We start from the raw sequence: 25,063 nt of genomic DNA, 5'->3' as shown, positions 1-25,063 counted from the left end.
TTTTCTATAGCAGAAAATCTTTAAAATTAATGACAACGAAAACAATTGTACACATGTGCATGGCATGCTATAGTTTACATAGCTCTTATCCATTTACGCTCTTCTCTGAGCCTCATGCCAGCCATGTACTGAGATAAGCAGGACAGAGTCAAGGGCCCCAGGAAACTGAGGCTCAGAAAGAAGGTAGTGACTTGTCCATGGTCACTAACAAGTCAACAAGACCTGTTTTCACTCCTACTGTGGGATCCCAGGGATGTCAGATGCCAGGTTCCTACCCTCCCTGTCTACAGCAGCATTAGGACCACGATGGCAATGACCATGAGGACTCCAGCCAGAATGCAAAGGCCCAGGAAGACGATGTCACTGGTGTCCTGGGCCACCATGGCCACGGGGCCCTCCAGTGCCTCTGCCTCATCCCTGGGTGGTGCCTCCTGAAGGTGCTCGGCCATGGCAGCATAGGGCCCAAGCCAGTGGGAGCCGGACAGCAGGTGCACAGAGGCCTCCTTGCGGCGCGGCTCGCAGCGGACCTCATACTCGTGGATGTCCTCCTGCCCACCAGCTGAGAAGTCGATGTACAGCACGCTGACGATCACTGAGGTGTTATTTCTTCTCTGTGGGGGACAAGGGGCACTTGCTCACACCTAAGGGGGCCAGGACTGACCCTGCTGCCCTAGCTATGTGAGGACTCAGTGCCAAGGGGGCAGAACCCCCGAGTCTGGGTTCCAGTCCCAGCTTGGCCACTGAGTCCTTCCCACTCACAGCCTCAAGCCCCTTCCTCCAGCTGTAAAAGGGGCACTACCAGGATGGCTGGAAGGACAGTATCAGATGTGATGGGTCAGTATTTGCTCTGGCTTCAGGGAGGTGGAATCTATGAAAGATGGCAACTGTAACAACAGGAACATTTGCCATGTTCCAGGCTCTGCATTTAAGTGCATTATCTCATTTAATTCTCATGACAACCTTCTCTAATTGGTACCACTAATATCCCCATTTGCCAGATGAGAAAAGTGAGGCCCAGAGGTTAAATCCCTTTTCTGAGGCCACACAGCACACAAGTGACAGGGAACATATTCTCCCCAGAACTGCCCGATTCTTAACTGTCCTGTTAGCCACCACACCTCACTCAAACCAAAGAATGTAGAACCAAATGGGACTTTCAGAGCATCTAGTTTAATCTCCCTTCCTTGGAAATTCACAGATGTGGCCACTGAGGCCCAGCAAAGGCCATAATTTGCCCAGAGCTGGGTCCAGAAGCCAGTCTTCTGCCTCCCCGTGAGATGCTGTCTCCCTGGTGTGATGTGACTTTCCTTCTGGAATCTTTTTGCCCAGTTGTGTCTGCAGTGATTCTGTGTCCCTGTGGTTGAGTCCAGGTCAGTCCAGCTTCATCACCCAGGGGTTGGGAAGAGCCATTGAGGAGTGAGATGTGGGGAGCCTGTCACACTGCTGCCCTCTCCACCCACAAGGATGAGGGAGACAGGAGTCCAGATGCCCTGAGACGGTGGGGCTTTGGGGCTGGGGACTGAGGGACAACGTTTTGACAGACAGTCTGTTGTGGTCTTGACTGGAGGCTGCAGTTCTGCCGGGATACTCTCCCCAAATCTAGAGCAGCCATTACACTTCTCAGGCCGCCCCAACTGCCCTGTCTGGTTGTGTTATTGTTGAGCTGTGCATGTGTGCTAAATCACTTCAGTAGTGTCCCACTCTTTGCAACCCCAAGGGACTGTAGCTTGCCAGGCTCCTCTGTCCATTGAATTCTCCAGGCAAGAATACTGGAGTGGGTTGCCATACCCTCCTCCAGAGGATCTTCCCGACCCAGGGATTGAACCCACGTTTCTTAAGTCTCCTCCATTGGCAGGCGGGTTCTTTACCTCTAGCACCACCTGGGAAGTCCTACTTATGAGCTGAGGCTTTTCTAAAAATCAAAGCTGCCTAGAAAGTACAAGTGAGCAGGAGGAAGCTGCCGTCACTGGATGCTGGGCAGCTCTTTCAGGAAGAGACTGAAGGGGAGCTACAGATCTGGATTTCTGTGGACCAGGTGAACTTGTAGGTCTCTCCCAACTCTGGGCTTCCAAAAGGCTCTGAGACCGTGTCCCCAGAGGAGTCTTCTGCCTTGTGCCCTCAAGCCTGTCTTGCCATCATACTCTCTGAGGAGGACCAGCGTCCTGAAATTTTGTGACAAAGAATTGGCCGGGGAGGTGGGAGAGACAGGACCTGAGAGTGAAAGTGGATCCAGTGAAAGGGCGAAAGTGAATCTACATAATAAAGAATGGAGGGAAAATCACATAAAACAGGTGTGTGGGAAAGTTTCAGGGGTTTTTGATGAGTGAGACTTGAGAGGGAAAGAGAGTCCACACATACGTGGTATTATGGTTATGAAATCAAGTCTCTGTAGTTTTTAAGAAAAGTACAGAAAGGTTGGGGGCTTCCCAAGTGGCACAGGGGTAAAGAATCCTCCTGCCAATGCAGGAGACATAAGAGATACAAGTTCAATCCCTGGGTTGGGAAGATCCCCTGGAGAAGGAAATGGCAACCCACTCTAGTATTCTTGCCTGGGAAATCCCATGGACAGAGGAGCCTGGCAGGCTACAGTCCATAGGGTCGCAAAGAGTCAGACATGACCAAGCAACAAAGCACGCATGCACAGAAATGTTGTCCTGTTTTTGGCCACTTGAACTGTGCATCTTTGAAAGCAAGTCAATGCAGAGACTGGTCCTCGTGGGTCTACAACTTATATGTGTTACACTAAGAACCCATGAGTCTAAGGTTCTCGGTTTTTATGTTTCCATGATACTGATGCCAAGCTTCTATGATTATGAGGCTCTAAGTTCTAGTGGAGGTTCTGCAACTCTGAGACTCTGAGTGTCTAGGAGTTCTTTGTTCTAGATGTCACAATTCCCTGCTTCTGGGACTCTCTGTCCCCATTACCTTATGACTCTATGGAATGTGGTTCTGCCCCCAAAGAAAGCCGCTCAGGGATTTAGGGCATAGAGTAGAGGTGAGCAGATTATCTTGGCAGCCAAGACTGGCTCCCACTTCTCCTCTACTCAGGTCAAAAGGATGGTGGCTGCCAGGAGGCTGGGGAAGCAGAGGGTGAACTGGAAGAGCCAGAGGTACACACTTGGTTAATGCTGGGTGTGGGGGAAACATGGTTTGTTGGAAATCACATGACTCTGCCAAATCATGAATCCTCAGATACCAAGGCCTTTCCCCTTTCCAACCTGCCCCTAAGAATACAAACACCCAGGGTGCTTGGGCAACCACCCAGTGATGCTGAAGGCCCCAAACCTGGATTCCAGGCTTCCAAAATACAAGGATAGTAGAAAATCTTCATTTGCACACCTCACCACCTTTGGAGGGAGGTGGATCCTGTCTCTTGAAGGGCTCTTTTGTTTTGTGGAACCCAGAAAAGGATTTGGATCACAAGGTGGGGAGGGGGTGGGCAGGCAGGAGGCAGTAGTGCTCAAACAGCTCTGTATGTTAGAGGTGGGGACTGCGTGGCCCTGGGGAGCTCCAGGGAGGACAGGGGACAGCAGGAAAGTCTCCAGAAACAGTCAGGACCTTGACAGAGGGGCCTTCAGTAGGGGCTGTTGGTCGTCAGCAGGTTGTGCAGCAGGATTGCCCTTCTCCATCTCCCCTACTTGAGCTCCTTGTTGTGTCTCCAGTGAACAAGTTTGTTGAGGAAAAGGAGAGGCTGAGTTCCATATCCAGCAGGTGTGATGACCAGAGCCAGGAAGAGAAGCTGAATTCTCAAGTCTGGCAGGTGCCTCTCCCCAGGAATCAGGGCCCCAGCCTCGTGCCAGCCCTCACCCCCCTACCCTCACCCCCTACCTGAGACTCAGTGCCACAGGTGTCAAAGCGGGCCTGGATCCGGAAGTTGCTGCCCATCTCCTGGGCGGCACAGCTCCGGCTTCCCAGGTAGACCTTGGTCCGTTCTAGTGGGGCCAACGCCTGTGTGGAGATCAGAATCTGGAAGTCGGTGCGGGAGCAGCTCACGTTCATGGGCACCACTGGGGACGGATGGGAGAGGGGAGCTGGAGGCCATGCGGGCAGGCAGTCTGACCCCCTACCCTCTTCAAGCCTCTGCCCAAAGGGTGGTGGGTGGAAAACTGAGGCCCAGAGAGTGAATGGCTCTTATGCAGTCCTACAAGGACATTTTACATGTGTTTCTCCATTTAACTCCATTAGGCTATGAGCTCCAGGGCAGGCACCATGCCTACTTCTCAGCGTCCTCTAAGCCCAGTACAGAGCTTGAGAGGTGACTATATGATTAAATGAATGAATTTTGTTAATCATAATGGAAGCTACCATTTGCTGATCATGTTTGCCATATACCAGGCAATTCATTCAATCATTTAACAAGTATTTACAGTCTATGATGTCCAGGATATAGAAAGCCAGATATAGAAATGAAAAGGAAAAAAATAGCCTCACATGCCTACCTTCTTGGCACTTACACTCTAGTTGGATGAGGGAGCAATAAATATGTAAAATACACCTAAGTGTCAGAGTAGTCGGAGGAAAATCAAGGAAAGAAAAAGACGGAAATGAGGAGAGCAGCATGTATGCATGGGTGGAGTTGGGGGAGGGGGTTGCAGTTTGAAAAGGGTAGTGAAGAAAGCCTCATTCTCCCTCCTCATAATGACCCCATGAGACAGACACATCTAAGTCCATTTTACAGTTTTAGAGCCCCGAGCTCTGAGAGGCGACACTGTCTGCAGTGTCCAAGCTGGCATTTTAACCATCGAGTCTGTAAAGATTCCACGGTTCCTGGTCTCTCCACCCTGTGTGGTATCCCCCACACCCCCTCCCAGCCAGGACGGTGTGACTCTAAGTGTCTGGGTCTGTGTGAGCCTGTGTGTGCGTGCATGTGTGCATGCGGGTGTGTAGGGGGTGGTGCTTGCTGGGGCAGAGGTGAGGTTAGGAGGAAGGACGTGGGGGTGGGGAGCTGGAGGGAGGAAAAGGAAGAAGCTGGCAGGCAGAGGCCAGGAACTCTCAACCCCCCTCCGGGAAACGCCTCAGGCACATTTCAGCCTCTGGTGTCTGGGCAGTTGGGGATTTATGGGCCTGCCGTCTCCCACGATGATCTTGGTGGCGCTGAACTGTGTGTCACCCCTGATTGATGCTGAGGCCGTCCTCCAGCCGGGAGGCCGCCAGAAGCCTGGGCCACATCTGGATCCTGGCCCAGCACGAATGCCCTGTCTGACCCCAGGCTCCCAAGGGCATCAGGGAGAGAGGGGGCAGGTGGGAGTGGGGCCCTTGCATCTGAAACAGGAGCCAGGAGAGGAGAGGCCCACCCTCTGTCTCTGGAGGGACCAAAAGGAGATCACACACAGCTGGGAGAGAACCCAGGCCTGGAAATAGGCCCATCAGAACAAAGGGGACTTTGCAGCTCCTTCAGCCGGTATCTTCATTTTACTGAGACCTGTCAGCCAGCTGTGGCAGAGCTCATGGTACCTGGATCTCCAAGTGCCATCCAGGAAGGGGTCACTCTAACAGAGGAAGAGTCCTCCTGCAGGTTTCTGGGTGGAGGTGACTGAAGCAGACAGAGGGAGGGTCTGCTCAGGTCACTTTGCTGCCGCTAGCTTGCTACAGCTTTCCTGGTTCCTTCCCCTACAGGTCAGCCCCACTAGATGATCAGTGTGTGTGTGTGTATGTTAGTCACTCAGTTGTGTCCAACTCTTTGCAACGCCACAGCCTGTAGCCTACCGGACTCCTCTGTTCATGGAATTCTCCAGGCAAGAATACTGGAGTGGGTTGCCATTCCCTTCTCCAGAGGATCTTCCCAACCCAGGAATTGAACCAAGGTCTCCTGCATTACAGGTGGATTCTTTACTGTTTGAGCCACCAGGGAGGCCCAGCAGCACCTGAGTGTGGTCCTGGTCTGTCTGAGTTCAGCCATGAGCCTCCCTCCAGGCCCTGCTCAGCCACACAAAAAGCAGGAGTGTGAGTTCTAGCCTTGCCTGTGCCACTGCTGCCTGTGTGACATCAGCGAAGTCCTTTCCTCTCTGCATTTCTGTTTCTATATCTGCATAACAAGAGGCTCTAACCCGGTCAGGTAGAGGGCAAAGCGGGTCCAGAGAACAGGCTTTTCTGGGCCCATGGCCCAGGGAAGGGTGGTGAGAGGAGGGGATAGATGATAGATGCTGTCAGCTGGCAAATCTAACTGGCACTATGGAGGATGGAAAAGCTGAGTGCCAAGTTCCCTAGCCAACTCTGCAGCTAGGCACAGCCATATGATCAAGTTTAAAATAATAAGATCAAGAAGAAGAAATTTGAGTGCTTCCAAAAATGCTTTTACTTTCCTGATAAAAGGACATTTGTAGCTGGCACTTCCCCTACCCTCTTCCAGACTTGAGCATGGACATGATGCCTGGAGTTGTGGCAGCCATACTGTGGTCATGAGGCCAAGAGAATCTCAGACATGCAAACTGGGATACTGTTGAGTCCCTGAATCAGCACAGCAGCTGACCAGCTCTAGACTTCTTGTTATAAAAGGAAATCAAAAGTCTTGAAAGATCAGTAGTTTTTCAAATGACTGTCAGTCTGGGCTTATGACTGTACAAGCAAGATTGTTCAGCATTATGAACATAAATAGTACCACCATATTTTGTATATTGCCCCTGGATACAGAGGATCAACGTAACACAAGAGAAGCCAGGGGCCCATGGAGAAAAGAGACAGATAGGGAGGAATTGGGGATTGTAGATTTGGAAGCTAGAAAAACAGGGCACTAAAATAGTGAAAATAAGCAGGAGTCACATTGGTACAGCCTCAGAGGTCCCAGGGCGGGAGTCAGCAGTGGTGTAGCCACCAGAGAAATTGGTGCGATAGAGGAAAGAGGGATGGAGGAAGGAGATTGCAAAGTCCTGGAACCCTAGGCTCACTTTCCCCTACCAGCACCCCCCCACCCTCTACCCCAGCTGACCTCCAATGTAGGCCACAGAGAAGCCCCTGCGGGTGGTGCTACGGTCCGTGTGCAGCACAATCAGGAGCTGGTTGTGGCTTGAGGTGACCGGGGGTGGCAGGTGGTGACCACACCAATTCCCCAGCAGAGGTGCCTCCTCACTGGCCCCATCAAAGGCTGCTAGATGGTCAAAGTCACAGGTCCTGGTCAGGCTGTTGGGCTCCTCCAGTTCCAGGTCCAGGAAGAACACCTTGACCCGGTAGCCAGGAGGCAGGCGGATGGTCCAATGGCACCGGATGTTGTTGGGGTAGGAGCTGGGGTACTGTGGGCTGGAGAAGTTGCCCCGCACTGCCGTGTACACCTCTTGGCATTCTCCTGGATTGGGGAGAGCAGGTCCAAAGGAGCAACGGTGGGAAGGGTGGAGACTGTCATCTTCTACAACTACAGCTTGGGCAGCAGGCACCATAGGGATCCTAAAACCACCCTGGCAGGTTGTGGGCACCATGCAGAAAACCAGACAATGAATCCCAAAGCCTGCTTTAAACTGTAACTAGCTGAAAACTGGGACTCTCATTCCAATGGGAAATCCATTGCATGAGTGTTGACCCTGCTAAGAATTCAATTAAAATGTCTAATACCTGTCCTCAGAGTTGAGTCCAAACTTGGACTTGATAGGCAAGGTGGTTCATGACCTTGCCCCTTTTCATTGAGCCCCACCCTCCAGCCTCACCAAATATCTCCTAGTACGACGGGCGCACAAACCCTCTCTGTCCTCCATGCCACATGCTGATCCCTCTGCTTGGGCTTCCTCGGTGGCTCATTGGTAAAGAACCCAATTGCCAATGCAGGAGATGTAAGAGACATGAGTTTGATCCCTGAGTGGGGAAGATCCCCTGAAGGAGGGCACGGCAACCCACTCCAGTATTCTTGTCTGGAGAATCCCATGGATAGAGGAGCCTGGCAAGCTATAGTCCCTAGGTTTGCAAAGAGTTGGACACAACTGAAGCGACTAACCATGCACTGCTTGAACACCCTTCCCTTCCTTCTGCCACTGTTTAACTCCTTCAAAGCATTGTTCAATTCTCTCCTCCTCCAGGAAGTCATCCATCATTCTTACCATTAGATATCACAGATCACAGTGAGTATTCACTGTTTTCTTTTCCATCTTCTCCACTAGAGTTTAATTCCCAAGGGTTCATTCATTCATTTGTACAAACATTAATTGAATGTCTCCTATGTAGCAGGTATAAAGATAAATCCATAGGAACTCGCAGTCAGGCAGAGGAGATCAACATGCAAACCACATACAGAAGTGATATGTGTTAGATCACTGCTGTGAAAACACTTCTCTAAAGAGCTGAAGGAAGAGAATAATTCAGAGGGTATCAGGAAGTCTTCACAGAGGAGGTGACATGCTTGTGCCTTGGCATCGGCCAGGCAGGAAAGAGTGTGCTAGAACATTTCAGGCAGAGAAAGAACAGGAAGTACCAAACCCAGAAGCAGAAAAGTACAACTCCTCCCCCGCGCCCCAGTATGCACAGAGCCCTCGGGGTTTTGCTGCAGTCCTCCCACCTGAGAAGTAGTAGGCCTTGAAGCCCCGGCCTCCGATGTTGAAGTCAGACTTGAAGACCACATGCAGCTCGTGGCCCAGCGACACAAGTGTGGGGGGCCTGGCACTGCCGCAGTAGTGGTGCCCCCGGGCAGGGCCGGGCCCCCCCAGCACAGCCACGTAGTCGTACATGCACTGCTCACTGCCCTCCACCTGGAAGTCCACGAACACCAGCTTGACGGTGGCGGGGCCAGCGGCCCGGATCACCCAGTGGCACTCCACATTGTTGGGGTAGTTGCTGGGGTACTCGGGGCTGATGAGGACCCCTGACAGGCCGGTCAGGACACCACCACACACATCTGCAAGGGAGCCCACTTGAACTAGCACCCTCCCCTGGCAACCTCATCTCCTCCCTTGGGAAATGCCACTCCCACAAGTGTTCACCCAGACCCTTGGCACCACCCACTGAGCACTTGTTAAGTGGCGGGCACAAGCCATCTTTTTAGACTGTCACCCTAAGGGTCAGGCATGACAACAACTAAAACATGACAACAGCAAAAATAACCCCATGAGGAAAGCAGGGTGGTTTTCCCCATTTTACAGCTGGAAAACTGGAGGCAGAGAGAAGTTAAGTAACTTACCTGTGTGAGTTTGCATTCACCCAGACAGAGCCCAAGATAAGGATCTGAGCCCAAAGAGTTTATCTGGGAGAGACAGGGGACCACAGGTGGGCACTGAGGGAGAGAGGGTGGGAGAGTGGGGGCACTCATCCACCAGCACCTCAGAACCCTGGCTGAGGGCTGCTGGTGGTAGAGGTAGTCTGCCACAGCTTTGGTAAAAGCTCTCAGACAAAGAGATGTGGTGACTAGCAGGTGCCATTGACAAAGCCCAAGGGACAGAGCACGGCCCTGACAGCGGGTTACCCTGCTGGTGTCAGGGAGGGTGAGATGTGACTAACTACTGAGTCCGTACACTTGACATTGTGAGTCTCACTGTCCCTCCTACCAAGGACAGTGGTGCACAGAGGCTGAGACACCTCAGACCAGGAATATTATCAAACCTCCCTAACAGATGAGGAAACTGAGGCTGAGAGGGAGGATCTGAAGAAGTAGAGATAGGCTTCAAGTCTGAAGATAACTGTGTTCTCAGCTCTGCCTTCTACTGCTGTGTGACCCTGGGCAAGTAACTCAGCCTCTCTGAGCCCCATGGGAATATTAGAACTCTTAAGACTTGTTCAGTCTGATCCACCAGGCTCAGACTTATGCAGAGTTTGAGAATTTTCTGGTGAAAGCCCTTTGGAACCTGGTGCGGCCAGTATAACCAGGAGCTGGGTGATGATGAACGCTGTGACCAACTGGAGGCCACCAGCAGGAAGGGGCACACTAGGTTGTGTCTCCTGAGACTGCAGAATCTCATCCCCTGGTGAGGGGGTATGAATGGAGCGCTGTGCTGGGCAGCTAAGGACTTGACTTCTTGTCCCAGAGTGACCATGGGAAGGCATATTCCCTCTCTGGTCTCAGATGCATTGTTTGTGAAAAGAGAGGATAGGTTTTGACAGTCTGTGAGATCCCTTCCAACCTCAACACCCTTTACTTTCAAACTGTGTCAGCAGGGACTTTCAAACTGTGTTCCAGGCCTTCACGGTGGCCCCGGGGCATCAATCTGGAGGCATCTGGTGTAAATATCATTCTTACACTGTATTCAAACTGTTCTTTAACTCAGTGAAAGATAGAATCCACAGTCATATACCTCAGTTGTAAAGATATAACTAATTGGAGACCATCAATATTTACTGATGTTTTCAATGATTGGCTTAACATAAGTACATGTTAAAAATACGAACTTATAAACTAAATGCTTACAACAAAATGCTGCCTTTATCTCTTTTATATATCAGGGATTAACAATAAGGCTCCATCTGATGTAAGGGTACTCCTGCTTTTTGAAAATACTGGAAAACATTGCACATGGTACTATAACTTTGATATCTTAATAATCTAAAAATCTAGGGATCTAAAATTCCACCACTACCATTAGATCTGTCTGCAGTTCTCATGTTCCAGCATTCTACAAATCTATGCCTCCAAAGCCAGTGGGGACTGATGTCCATCAGCTTGCACGCGCGCGCGCGCACACACACACACACACACACACATACACATGCCCCCCGCCTACACCCTGGCCCTGATTGCTGTTGGTGGATGCTGTGCACCAGGAACCTCTGTGGCACCCATTGTTTGAGCTGACGTGAGGAAGGCCTTTGGTTTTGGCGTTGGGAGAAGGGAGGACAAAGGAGCTTTGAGGGTGAGCAGAGAAGCCTGAGGAAGGAGGAAGGATTCTAGCAGAAAGGCACTGAGAGCAAGGCCTGTGCTCCCCTCACTAGCCTGAGGGCAGGCGCCAAGCCTGGCTGGGGAGGAGGGGTTAGGGACCATGATGTAAGGAGCAAGCTCAGAAAAGGCTTTGGGAGGGAGAGAATCACCAGCTCCACACAGACCGTGTGCCCCTTCCACTGCTGAGGACCTGAGGGGTAGGGGGAACTCATGTGCCCATGACATAATAAGATGCCATAGAGGGGTGAGGAGCAGGGGCAGCACAGTGTCCACTTCTGTGTCCCAAGGCCACTCAGGGCTGAGAAGGACAAGGACAGGAGAGCACAAGAGCCCTCATTCCTGAGCACAGTGAGACCCTCTGGGGGCTCCCAGGATAATGGAGGGAGAGGAGGGGAGTGTTGCCATGAAAGTGGGAAAACACAACCACCAAGACTCCCAACAGAGGCCGCCTTTGCCCCGTGAGCTACGAGAGCAGGGCACCCAGGTAACAGGGCGGCCTACACGCTAAGATGCCTAAACCCGGCCTGTCTCACTTGCCCCCGCCACCCTGCCCCATCCCCACCCAAGGCCGTCCTCTCCACCGCCAAGTCCCCCTTGCCTTTCTGGTAGCCCGCAGAGAAGCCGCGGCTGGCCACGTGCTTGTCTGAGTGGAAGACCACAGACATGACGTGCCAGGAGGAGGTAAAGGGTGGCGGGGGCACCCGGCCGCAGAACCTCCCCAGCAGGTTGCCCTGGTCCCCGGAGGCGCCATTGTAGATCTCCAGGAAGTCGAAGCCGCATGTGTCGTGGTACTCCAGGTCAAAGGCGTGGAAGGTGAGCAGCACGGAGGAGCCCTCAGCCACCACGATCAGCCAGCTGCACTCCGTGTTGTAGGGGTAGAGCCTGGGGAAGTTGGGGCTGGAGAAGTTTCCAGAAGGTGCTGAGAGCACACCCCCACATTTGACACCTGTGGCGAGAGGGAAGAATGACTTAGAGTCAGTGCTGGGGTCTTGGATCATGGCCCAGCTTCAAAGCAGGGTCTTTGGGATGGGATGAGAGAGCAAGAGGCCATGGCCCTAAATCAATTCATTTATTCATGTATTTGTTCATTCATTTACTTATTCTTCAAACACTACCAAACATTCTTTTATGCATTCAATAAATATTGTTTGAGTGTGGGGCATTGTTCTAGGTGCTGAGGTTATAGCAGGAACGAATACAAAAATTCTGGTGGGGAAGATAGACAGTAAACATAATAAGGAAAATATGGAGTGTATTAACTAGTGGTAAGTGCTCTGGAGAAAAATAAAGCAGGGGAAGGAGATAGGAAGTGTCAGGTAGGCCTATAATTTTATAGGTAGAGGGATTGAAACTGTACCGCCTGCAGTGGAAGCATGTAGTCTTAACCACTGGACTGCCAGGGAAGTCCCATGGGCCTGTGATTTTAAACAAAATAGGCACTAAAGATGTGCATTGGGGAATTCAAAAATTAAAAGTAATATTACCCACCCCCATCCTGAGTGAAAATGTGCAGTCTATTACAGAGTTTAAAGTACCTTCTTATATGTATGTGTTTGTTTATATTTTGAATAAGAAAACAATGGAAGGAAACTAATAAAAATGGTTCTCTATCACAGGAAGAAGTAAGCAGCAGGGAGGAAACAGGTGTGACTGCTAGACATCTTTAAATGCAACTTCTTTTATAATTTTGACTTTTTAATCATGAATAATTTTAATATAATTTTTAAAATATCAAAAGATTAAATAACCCCAATGCCACAGAAAGTGAAAGAGGAGAGTGAAAAAGTTGGCTTAAAACGCAACACATGGAGCCTATTATACAGAGTGAAGTAAGTCAGAAAGAAAAACACCAATAAATTATATTAATGCATATATATTGAATTTAGAAAGTTGGTAATGATGACCCTATATGCAAGACAGCAAAAGAGACACAGATATAAAGAACAGAATTTTGGAGACTCTGTGGGAGAAGGCGAGGGTGGGATGATTTGAGAGAACAGCATTGAAACATGTATATTACCATATGTGAAATAGATCACCAGTCCAGGTTTGATGCATGAGACAGGGTGTTCAGGGCCAGTGCACTGGGATGACCCTGAGGGATGGGATGGGGAGGGAGGTGGGGGGGGGTTCAGGATGTGGGACACATGTACACTCATGGCTCATACATGTCAATGTATGGCAAAAACCACTACAATATTGTAAAGTAACTAGCTTCCAATTAAAATAATTAATTAAAAAAAACAAAACTCAACATAAAGAAAACTAAGATCATGGCATCCGGTACCATCACTTTATGGCAAATAGATGGGGAAACAATGGAAACAGTGACAGACTTTATTTTGGGGGGCTCCAAAATCACTGCAAATGGTGACTGCAGCCATGAAATTAAAAGACACTTGCTCCTTGGAAGAAAAGCTATGACCAACCTAGACAGCATATTAAAAAGCAGAGACATTACTTTGCCAAGAAAGGTGCGTCTAGTTAAAGCTACGATTTTTCCAATAGTCATGTATGGATGTGAGAGTTGGACTATAAAGAAAGCTGAGCGCCGAAGAATTGATGCTTTTGAACTATAGTGTTGAAGAAGACTCTTGAGAGTCCCTTGGACTGCAAGGAGACCCAATCAGTCAATCCTAAAGGAGACCAGTCCTGAATATTCATTGGAGGGACTGATGCTGAAGCTGAAACTCCAATACTTTGGCCACCAGATGCGAAGAACTGACTCATTGAAAAAGATCCTGATGCTGGGAAAGATTGAAGGCGGGAGGAGAAGGGGATGACAGAGGATGAGATGGTTGGATGGCATCACCGACACGATGGACATGAGTTTGAGTAGGCTTCAGGAGTTGGTGATGGACAGGGAAGCCTGGCGTGCTGCAGTCCATGGGGTCACAAGGAGTCGGACACGACTGAACAACTGAACTGAACTGATAACTGGAATAAAGGAAGTGTGCCAATGTCAATAGAAACTAAGATTTGCGGTATATGAGGAGAGAGATACAAATTAAAACTAAAAAACCTAAGTAGAACTCTTGAGATCCTTCACTTGAATTGAGAACATCAGTATGAATTTAAGATTTATTTTTATTTTTAAAAATAATAATTTCTTAGCTTTGTTCACCAAAAGGCCTAAAGGCAATAATATTCCAGTAGTATTTTGTACCCCTTCGACTTTGATTAGGATTATTATGTCCAACTAAATTAGGTTAAGATTGTTATGTCCAGCTAAGATGAACCAGGACTCCTTAAAGAAATAGTCAAGGGCAGAAAACATACAAAAAACACTTGGGACATCTTGTCAAGCTAAACAGTAAAGAAGCTATCAAAACTGCTGGGACTGTGTCAAGACACAGAAACCTGCTAGAAGGGGCTCCCACTGGCTAAAGAAGGTATAATTTGAGCTTCAAAAAAGATTTATTGCAGTGCATTGAAACCCATCAAATATATAAACATTCATGCATTCATAATGAACTAGAAAAATTAAAAGAAATTAAAATGGAACTTATTGATTTCTTTTAGAGATATCTGGGGCACGAACTCATTTTCTTCTTGCTACATAGAGAAAGAATTAAGCATTTAATTTGCCTTTCTTGTTATAAACTATATGTATTTCAGGATAACTAAATAGCTGATGAATAAAAAGTGTTATTTAAAGAAGATTACAGAAAGAATAACAACTTTAGGGACTTCCTTGGTGGTCCAGGGGTAAAGACTCCACGCTCCCAGTGCAGGGGGCCTGGATTTGATCCCTGGTCAAGGAACTAGATCCCACCTGCTACAGCTGGGTTCACACGCTGCAGCTCAAGATCCCTCATGCTACAACAAAGATCAAAGATCCCACATGCCACAACTAAGGTCCAGCATAGCCAAATAAATAAATTTTTTTAAAAAGAATAACAACATTAGAAAACATAAGTTTGCAAACCTTAATGAAATCATCATCATCTATTCTAATCATGGAGTAAAAAGGTAAATGAGGAGAGGTAAAACCTAGTTAAGTAGATAAATATTCTCTGTAAAATTATTTCAACTTTGCTAATGTTTTAACATTTTTATAATTAAAAAATACCAGGTTTCTCTGGTGGTGCAGCGGTGAAGAATCCACCTGCCAACACAGGAGATGCCAGTTTGATCCCTGGTCTGGGAAGATCCCACATGCGGCAGAGTGGCTAAACCTATGGGCCACAACTATTGAGCCTGTGCTCTAGACCCAGGGAGCTGCAACTATTGAGCCCATGTGCCGCAACTACTGAAGCCCGCATGCCTAGAGCCTGTGCTCTGCAACAAGAGAAGCCACCGCAGTGAGAAGCCCTCCCAATGCAACTAGAGAGTAGCCCCTGCTTGCTGCAACTTAGGGAAAAGCCCACACAACAAAGAAGACCCAACACAGCCAAAAATAAATACAATTTTAAATGATTTTTAAAAATCATTTTAAAAATACTGGAAAAGTTACATCTATAGGAAACTTTATAATGGATGGATGAGGCTAACTGAACCCACTGGCCAAACTTAACATCAAAGTGGAACACTGGATAATAGGTGTCCTGATGAAACACCTGTAATATCTTCTTGGGGAGGGAAAAAAAAAGGAACCTGAAGCTAATGGAGTCTCTGGATCTGTCTACAAGTTAGAGGAATATGGAAGCTAGAGGGACAGTCTAAATGACCCTGTGAGGACACATTCAGCCCAGTCCAGAATGTGGGAAACTCTAATGACCCAGGTGCTTCAAAGTAAATAAGGTGGCAGGGAGACACAACTAATATATTAAAAAGGCTCAACTAGAAGAAAACATAGAGGGTAAGCTCCTTGATGTTGGTCTCAACAATAATATTTTAGATTTGACAACAAAAGCAAAAATAAACAGGTGGGACTACATTGAACTAAAAGCTCCACACAGCAGAGGAAACTATTAATAAAATGGAAAAAGAAAAGTCTATGGAATGAGAGAAAATATTTGCAAATCATACATCTGATTAGGGGTAAATATCCAAAATATATAAAGAATTCATACAACTGAAGAGAAAAAAAAAAAACCCCAAAAACCAAAGTCTGCTTTAAAATGAGTAGAGAAACTGCATAGGAATTTTTCCAAAGTCATACAGATGACCAACAGGTGCATGAAAAGGTGCTCAACGTCACTGAAGGAAATGCGAGTCAAAACCACAATGAGATACCACCTCCCATCTGTTGGGATGGCTATTATATAAAAGACAAGAAACAACAAGTGTTGGCAAGGATGTGTGGAAAAAAAGGAATCTTTGTGCACTGTTGGTGGGAATGTAAACTGGGGCAGCCTCTGTGACAAATAATATGGAGGCTTCTCAAAGAAACAAAAATAGAACTCCATATGATACAGTAGAATATTTCAAAGGAAATGAAAATAGCGTATCAGAGAGTTATCTGCATTCATTGCAGAATTATTCATAATAGCCAAGATATGGAAACAACCTAAATGTCCATCAACAGATGAAGGGAGATACATATGGGGTGTTATTCAGCCTTGAAAAAGGCACCCATCCTGATATTTGCAGCAATATAGACATTGAGGGCATTGTGCTAAGTGAAATAAGCCAGAGAAAGACAAATACTGTATGGTATCACTTATATGTGAAATCTAAAAAGTCAGACTCACAGAAACAGCAGAAAAGTGGTTGTCAGAGGAGAAGTCAATTAAGAGAGAAAGACTCAAGAATCAAATACCAACCAAAAGCAATGTGTGAACCTTGTTCAGATTCTGATTTGAACAAACCAATTGCAATAGAAGTTTTTTGTTTTTGCAATAATTTGGGAAAATGGAACATGAACTGAGTATTATATAAAATTAAGGAATTGTTATACAATTATAATACTATTGGGAATATCTGTCTATTGAATATATATCTGTTAGATATACTCTGAAATATTTATAGGTAAAATAGTATGATATTTGAGATGGTCTTTAAATTTGTCTGACCTTCCCCTGCCCAACACCCTGCTAAAATGGAGATGGGAGTAGGATAGAAGAACCAGAGGGCTTCCCTGGTGGAGCAGATGGTAATGAATCTGCCTGCAATACAAGAGACCCAAGTTCAATCCCTGGGTGGGGAAGATTCCCTGGAGAAGGGAGTGGCAACCCACTCCAATATTCTTGCCTGGGGAATTCCATGGACAGAGGAGCCTGGTGGGTTACAGTCCATGGGGTCGCAAAGAGTTGGACACGACTGAATGACTAACACTTTCACTTTCTTCAGAAGAACCAAGAAAGAACCAACTGGACATCCTGTCCAGTTAACAATTGTTGAAGATGGTTGGTGGAGACATCAGGATTTATTATACTATTTTCTCCACTTTGTGTTTGAAAATTTTCATAGTTAAAAGTTGAAAAAAAAACGATCAACATATTCCTAGTCACCTTGTCCGTGAAGCTTCCCTCAACCACCCTATTTACAATTGAAACCCTCTCCCCATCCCCCTACCCTTCTCTCCCTTTTCTGCTATGTTTTCTCCATGGCACCCACCACCACTGAATGTACTATTTATTTCTTTATTTGTTCAGTTCACTGTCAGTCTCTCTCCACAAAACTGTAAACTCTATAAAAGCAGGGATTTTCATCTACTTTGTTCTCTGCTTATCTCAGGCATCTGGAAGAGCTCCTGGCATAAAGCAGGTGCTCAGCGCATATTTGCTGAATGAATGAATGAGTGAATGATCTTGTATCATCTTCATACTATCCTCATAAAATAGGCAGCACAGGTGTTACTGACTCCATTTAACAGATAAGAAAACTGAGGCCCAGAAAGAGAAGTTACCACTGTAGCTGACATCCCGTTTTGGTCCACGCAGCACCCATTCCTCTATTTCTTACAAGAACAAGCCCCTGATTTTAGACACTGCTCCCTTCCCTTGCCTCCATAGGGTAACCCTCCCGCATCTTTCCCTGACCCAGGGAGGACACGTGCGCCTAGCTGGGAAATCCTGAGGCCTCTACCAGAATGACTGGCCTGGGGGGTGGGCCTGTGCCACCAGAATCCTGCTGCAGAATGCCCAGATGAGAACCTTTTCTTCCCTGGTCCCTAGGCCGGGAGTTAGAGCCCGGGGTGGGACCATGCTCAGGGCCCGTTGAAAAAGCTTGTCAGCAGATGGCAACAACCACGTGACAAGCAGAAATGGCCTGGAACCCAAGTGGCCCAGCTCAGCTACACTCCTGCCTCCCTGGTGACAGAGCCAGTGTATTTCTCTTCTTGCTTAAACTCATCCAGATTGGGTTTCTGTCCCTTGCAACCGAAAGCATCTTAAAGATTCTTCACCAAAGTTCCTGTAAGAGAGGCATATTTGTCAAGCATGTGCACTGTACATGCCTGTGCTGATTCAGAATGGGTCCCTCCCTGGGGTGTTCACAGCTAGGGGGTAAGATGGGGGGGGGGGTTAGGCAAATGAGACAAAGCCATGCAGTGTGACTGTGCTGGGGCCACACAGGGGACTCTGAGGTCCAGAGGGAGGGAGGCCAGTCTTGCTGGAGCCAGCCCTGTAAGAGGAGGAACATGGGAGAAGGGGATGTTTGGCTAGCAGGAACAAAGGCTTCATGAGTTGGGGATGATCTGGAGGGAGGAAATGGCAACAACTAAAGGCTCAGACTCAGCCACTTAGCCTCCCTGAGCCTCAGTCAGGCATCTGTGAAATGCAGATAATGACCTTGCTGGGTAGCTGTGAGCACAGAAAGCTGTGCAAGGTCTACAAGATGCACACCCAGTTCACAACAGGCCGTCTGGCCCCGGGGGCAGGGCAGGGCAGGAGTGGTGTCTGATCCATGACTTTATGTCAAGAGAATAGAGGGACATCCTGTCCAGTGCCTGTCATTGTCCTTCCCCCAGACCTTTCCACTGGATGGGAAAGGCCATGAGAAGGTTGGAGCAAAACTCTTGTGGCCCAGGAGGCCCCAGGGGCCAGCACAGGTAGAAGCTTTGTCCTTCAGGCACCCTGACCCCCAGGGTGCCTCCAAGGCCTCTGAAGTCCCAGTGGCTAGAAATGGGAACAGTTAGCTTCTCTGACCACCCTGGCATGGAGTAAGATGCCTGGGTGCCCGACCCATCTCTGCCACCAAGTAGATTTCCTTCCTGAGACCCCCTTGAGCCTGCAGGAAGACAAGGCACAGAAAGCCGCTGGCTGAGTCCCACTACACATGAGCTCCTTGAAGACAGGTGAGTGACACTGCCTTGGCTTCCCAGACAGACTCACAGAGGACTGGAGCCCCACAAAGGACCTGGGACCAGGGTGCCAGAAGAGGGATCTAAGAACTCCAAGGAGGGGTATCTGAAGCTGATGAAGGGATGTGGAAGTCTTCCTGGAGGAGCTGGTGCTTGAGCTGAGCTTGATGGATAAGCCAGGTGTTTTCAAGTAGAAAAGGAGAAAAGAGACCTTCCAGGCAGAGGGCACAGGGGGTGAAAGCCCTGAGGGTGAAGCATCTCCTGAAGGGGATGTGGTCCTTTGCCAGAGCATGGGATGCCCAAGGGATGCTGGGAACCAAGGCTGGATGTTATACAGAGATTGGAGCCGAACCTGGGTGAGGGGGAGGTTGGCTTTATAGAGGACTTTGATGTCACTTGGCTGGTGATGGGGAAGGACAACAGGCTCTCAGAAGGAAAATAAGGACCCCTTCCAGCAACAAATCTTTAATCGTTCTCTGAGCCATTCCCCTCACCCTTGGTAAGCATGCAGTCTTGGACAGGTTACTTAACTTCTCTCTCCCTCAGTTTCCTCATCTGTAAAATGGGAGACTGATACCCACCTTGAAGTTTGTGTGAAGATTAAATGCATTCATGCATGATGCATGGAAAGTACCCAGCACATAGTAGGCACTCAACAAATACTGTCTTTCACCATCTCAGAAGCTATACAACTCAATTCTGCCAACTCTCCCCAAAAAGGCCTTCCACTTTCTGGCCTCTCACATAGAAACCTCCTGAGACCCCACTGCCACTTTCCACCCTTCTGCCTCCCTCCCAGTTCCTGCCTGTCCCCAGCAGCTCTTACCTTTCATGGCTTGGGCTCTGAGGTCTGGGCCCAGCAGTGCCACTGCCAGCAGCAGACAGAATACCAGCTCCACCAGCATCTCCTCATCAGGTCCCCGCAGGTCTGCAGAGCTCGGGGCAGGCCAGGACCTGAGGGTCTGAAGCAGGGGAAAGAGAGGTGAGGCTGAAGGGGCCTCCAAGTTAATGGTGGTGTGAATAATTCATCGGGCCCTCGAATTAGTAAGCTGATCCTCTGTGCTTCCTTCACTCCACCCTAAGGTGACGGATCTAGTGTCACCAGGTTGACACTTCTGAGATCTGCACTGGCCATATTGGATGGGGAAAGGGCTGGGAGAGAATTTGGTAATGGAGAAAGAGCAGGGGTTTGGGGGCTAGGCAGATCTGGAATCATCCTGGGTCAGCCTCCAACTTGCCAGGTGACCTTGAACAAAGTCTTCCAACTCCTCCAGGTCTTGATCTGACTCCTCTATCTGGTGGGGCCACTCAGCCCTACATATAGGGCTATTGTGGAAATGAAATGTGGTAACACACGCTAAAAAACACAATCGGCGCTTGCTACAGGTTTCCCCATCGCCCATCCATGTGGGAAGGGACAAGCATCCCTGAGACATGCCTAGATGAGCTCAGAGGGAGAGTGAAGGGAAGAATGAACACTACAGGACAACTCCTAATGGCACTGGTGGTAAAGAACCTGCCTGCAATGCAGGAGATAAAAAGGCAGGGGTTCGATCCTTGGGTCTGGAAGATCCCCTGGAGGAGGGCATGGCAACCCACTCCAGTATTCCTGCCTGGAGAATCCCATGGACGAGACGCCTGACGGGCCACGGTTCATAGGGTCGCACAGAGTTGGACACGATTGAAGTGACAGCATGCACGTAGTACGCACAATGGAATCGTGGATTGCATGGCCAAGACTATTAAGTAGTCACCTTGTTATTGATCCACAAACCTGGCTCAAACATCACCATGTGCCAGGCCCTGTGCTAGGATCCGGGCTGCAGCAATGCCCTCAGGGGTTCCATGTTCAACAGGAAGCAGGATCTTTCAATTTACTCTAGGAGACTATTTGGTTCAGCCAGGCCCCAGGCCCATTCCCTAAGCTCCTTCTCTGTGCAGAGCCTGTGCCAAGCCTGGGGCATCTGAGGTAAACATGGCCCATGCCTGCCTCCCAGTGAGGAGCCTGGGCTCTGCCTTGACAAACAAGGTCTGAATACTGGCTCTACCCCTCATGGCTGGGCTGTGAGGCCCCTCTGAAGCTGGGCCTCCTGGACCACGAAGGAGAGCTTGCAGTGCCTGCAGTGAGAGGATTAGATAAGATGATAGTCAGTGCCTGGCTCAACGCACAGGAGCGAGGAGGATTTTACTGACCTCTAAGGAGCTCAGACATCTATCTGCCAGACCACGTTTTGCTTCAGAACCATCCTTATGTCAGGAGGTCCCCAGGGGGCCCTTTGCTGCCAGCACGGGGGGGAGGTCGCCTGGAAGGTGTTCAGCCAAGAGCATTAGGAGTGGTCAGGCCTGAGGGATTGACTTATGTGTGGGGCCCGATTGGCAGGTAAAGAAAGGTGCCGTGTCCTGGACAGTCTGAGGGGAATGGAGCTTTTATTAAACACCTACTGCATGTAAGAGAGGGTTTCCCCAGTGGCTCAATGGTAAAGAATCTGCCTGTAACGAAGGAGATGCAGGAGATGCAGGTTTGATCCCTGGGTCAGGAAGATCCCCTGGAGAAAGGAATAGCAACCCACTCCAGTATTCTTGCCTGGGAAATCTCATGGACAGAGGAGCCTGGTGGGCTACAGACCATGAGGTCGCAAAGAGCTGGACGGGACTGAAGCGACTAAGCACACACATGCGCATGCGCACACACAGGCATGTCTGAGAGATGGCGCTAACCCAATGTGGGCTGAGTCCTGGGCATGGCGCTGAGGTTTCCAGACCTGTGCGTGTGTTCCCTCAGTTTCAGAGGCACAGACTGGCCTCCTCGACTTGAAGGGGGGAAACTGAAGCACAGAGGGTTTGAGCCACTGTTGTGGGTTGAGTTGCTTCATAAGAAGACCCTGTGGCAGGGAGTAGAGGACAAGGAGTGTATCTGGAAGGTGATCCCAGGAAGCACAGAACCGGGGGTAGGGCAGGGAGACAAGGGGTGAGAAGAAGCTGATTCAGAGTGCGTTAACCTGCAGCTGACCACTGTGGGCAACCGAGCCTCCACCCCCATGGGCGCTTCTGGAAGACAGCATTCCACTGAGGGGCAAGGAGGCAGCGCATTTGTCCACCGACTGCCAGCTGCCCCTGGGTGACCACTGCTTGAGACCATCCTCCTCCAGGCATCTCTAACCTGCCTGTGAAGCCCCAGTGTCCAGGTGTCACAGCAGGAGCCTGGGAATGGTGAAGACCGCAGGATGTGGGCGGGGCCGTGACAGTGTCCACGTTCCCTGAACCCCTCACCTGTGAAGTGTTCGTCCCACCCCTGGAACAACCGCACCTCTCCCAGCACTTCTGCGACACTCCTCTCCTGTCCCTGCTCATCTCCCCATCGCCTCGTATATCCCTCACCACCTGCCCCCTCAGGCTTAGACCCCAGGGTCAGGGTCATCCTCCTCTCCTTTCATGCCGTCTCCTGGACAAGCCTAGCTGGTCACATTCTCCTCTGGGTGTCTGGACCTCTGGGTACTGCTAGGCAGAGTGCCGTCCCTGTGTGGTCAGCATCAGCCCCCATTGTTCATGGTCTCCAGCTTCATCTAGGATCTCAGCTCTGCCCCCAGCCTTGCCTTGGCTCCCCCGGTGGCTCTCTCTGTGTGACTCCACAGACACCATCCCAGGCAGTCAGCAGCCTCCCTGAGACAGCGCATCCCCACCCCTCCGGTGGGTGACCCCATCCCTTCCTGCAGAGGGAGAAAGGCAAAGAGGTGAGAAAGGCTCACCCTGTGAGCCTCGGGGGAAGGTGGTTCCACCTCCTGACTGAGCTCATCCTTTCCCTGCCTCAGGCACCTGGCTCTCCAGCAGCTCCTGGCATTCTCCATCCACAGTTAGGTGCACGCGGGTCTGTCTCCCCATCATGGAATACACTCTCTGGGAGCCTGTGCTTCCCTCCAGCTCTCACCTTTACCCACCTACTGGCTTTCGCAGCCAGGCTTCTTGAGAGCAACGTCCACACTCACCTTCAGTTTCTCCCCTCCCCTCCCTCTTCCAAGTTCTGCTGGGTGCACTGCCTCCCTGCAGTCAGATTATCTGTGTCCTGGTCACTAACAATTTCCGGTCAGTAAGTCTCATCAGGGTTCCCTCTTTCGCCTAAGTAAACCACATGCTTTCACATCCCGTCTCAAGGTCTGCTTCTGGGAGAGCCCAAACTGAGACGCGTGCCTACTCTTAGAACATCACTGGTGAGAGGAGAAGTTTATCCTGATGGGCTTAGCACAGCTCACCTCGGAAGACCCGGCATCTGATTTCCACAACGTACCAGAGTTTGGATGGCAGGAGCAAAGATGGCTGCTAGTCTGGCAGCCAACTGTAACCACCATAGCACGCCTCATGCCCCTCGAAATCCACAGCTCCCAGATGAACTCGTCGCCGCCCCTCCCCTAAACTTGCTGCTCCTCTGGCATTTCCTCTTCAAGGTGGCAGCACAACCAGCCCACCAGGAAGAATGTTGGAGCTGCCTGGACTTCCCTTCCCTTCAACCCCATATTGGCGGTCACACTTGAGCCTAGTTATGGCTCTTGGCTCTGAGGCAGCTTCTGAAGACACCACTACCCCTCCCCATCTCTCGCTGCATTTCTACAGTAGGCTCTTCATCTCACCCACCTGTGCCTTTCCACTCTTGCCTGCCCCCTGCCCACCCCAACCACTCTGCTCTGATTTTTTAAAAATGCTGACCTGACCATGTCAGCCCTCTGCTCAGGATAAAATCTAAGCTCTTCTGCTTGGTGTTCATGTCTCTTCAAGACTCCTTCCCTGCCCCCCACTCACACACACACAGAGAACGTCTCAGACCTTGTCCCCATCCTGAGCATCACAGCCCAGCCATCAGCACCTCTCTCACTTCTCCTACATGCCGTGTCCTGAGCCTGGACTGCCTTTCTTTCTGCTCTATCCTCCCTTGACAGACTCTTGCTCATCCTTCAAAACATTGTCACCTCCTCCAGGCAGTCTTCCTGACCATACTCCAAGCTAGGAGTCTGCCCCTCCCTGGATGTACCCCCTAGCACAGAGAGGATCACCTATGCTCTGACTGCCATGTTTTTCTGTGAACATCCTCTGTCTTCTTGGGTTTTCATCCCAGTGCCCAGCACGAGCTTTGCCCAGAGCACATCCTCTCATGGTCTCCATCGTGCTGCGTGTCCTCCCCAGCAGATGCTACGTGCTCAGCCTCCAGTCATGGATTGAACTGCTCAAGGACACACAGCTAGGAAGTATCCTTGTGGATTTGAGTCCATGTTCCTCTTCGTCCCAACTGTATGCTTTTAACCCCACCCAGTGGAGTGACTGGATGGTCTAGTGTGGTGGTTCAGCCTGGAGCCCCTAGAACCCCAGCCATACAGGTTCAAATAGCTCTGGCAGTTACCAGCTGTGTGACCTTGGACTAGTTACCACTTCTCCAGGCCTCGTTTCCTCATCTGTGACGTGAGAATGGCATCTCCCTGCCAGGCATTGTGAGGGTTGATGGTGGGGACCCATGGGGGGCGGGGAGGATGCCAGCACTCAGTGAGCTAGGAACGCATGTCTTCCCTTATGTCTGTGTGAGTGCCAAAGGTTGCACAGCTCCCAGGACACACCCGTGCCTCTCTAACCCTTCCCTCCTTGAAGTCACCTCTGAGTGGGGCCTCCCTTGCCTGGCTGCCCCTCCCTCCAATCAGCAGCCTGGCCTCTGTGCTCTCCCAGTCCCCAGGGGAGGGGATGGGGAAGGAACAAAAGCCGCCCACTGCCACTCTGCCGAGGTCATTGGGGAGTGCTATACCTCCCACGGGACTGTCACCCTGGGCACCTGGGGCCTTCCAGCACCTCGCCGGGAAGATTCCCACGGCAGAACCCTGAGGACCCACCTCAAACTTCCAGGGGGTGTCTTGGTGTGGAGAGGACCTTCCTTTCTGCCACCGGCTGTGCAGCCCCTTGGTGCTGTCCCTGAGGGTCGCTGTGAGCATGTCTGGTGGGGGGCGCTGCCATGCTGTTTCCATCACTGTGCACACGTGTCCATCTCTGGGTGCACCTGTGTCGCCATCTGGTCAGACTCTTTCCTCGGGCTCACGGACTCACTTTAGCGTCTGGGCATT

The 25,063-nt window shown here is 50.0% G+C and overlaps 1 protein-coding gene and 1 long non-coding RNA gene across 2 annotated transcripts; one reads left to right on the top strand and one right to left on the bottom strand.

Moving 5' to 3' along the window:
• Positions 1-25,063, bottom strand: CDCP2 (CUB domain containing protein 2). Its single transcript, XM_081485608.1, has 7 exons — positions 24,836-25,063; positions 19,798-19,933; positions 11,382-11,729; positions 8,477-8,812; positions 6,926-7,279; positions 3,829-4,007; positions 1-611 (listed from the first exon to the last, which is right to left on the bottom strand). The coding sequence occupies exons 1-7, from the start codon at positions 24,965-24,967 to the stop codon at positions 285-287; spliced, it is 1,812 nt and encodes a 603-aa protein (XP_081341734.1). The 5' UTR covers positions 24,968-25,063; the 3' UTR covers positions 1-284.
• LOC145504543 (uncharacterized) lies at positions 2,924-4,295 on the top strand. The gene is made up of 2 exons (XR_014052289.1): positions 2,924-2,995; positions 3,602-4,295. It is a non-coding gene; the product is annotated as an uncharacterized LOC145504543 (long non-coding RNA).

This window comes from Giraffa tippelskirchi, chromosome 5, assembly GCF_054371585.1.
Source record: "Giraffa tippelskirchi isolate mGirTip1 chromosome 5, T2T-mGirTip1v1.2.pri, whole genome shotgun sequence".
Classification (NCBI taxonomy): Eukaryota; Metazoa; Chordata; class Mammalia; order Artiodactyla; family Giraffidae; genus Giraffa; species Giraffa tippelskirchi.
This window is presented reverse-complemented; position numbering and strand designations above follow the sequence as displayed.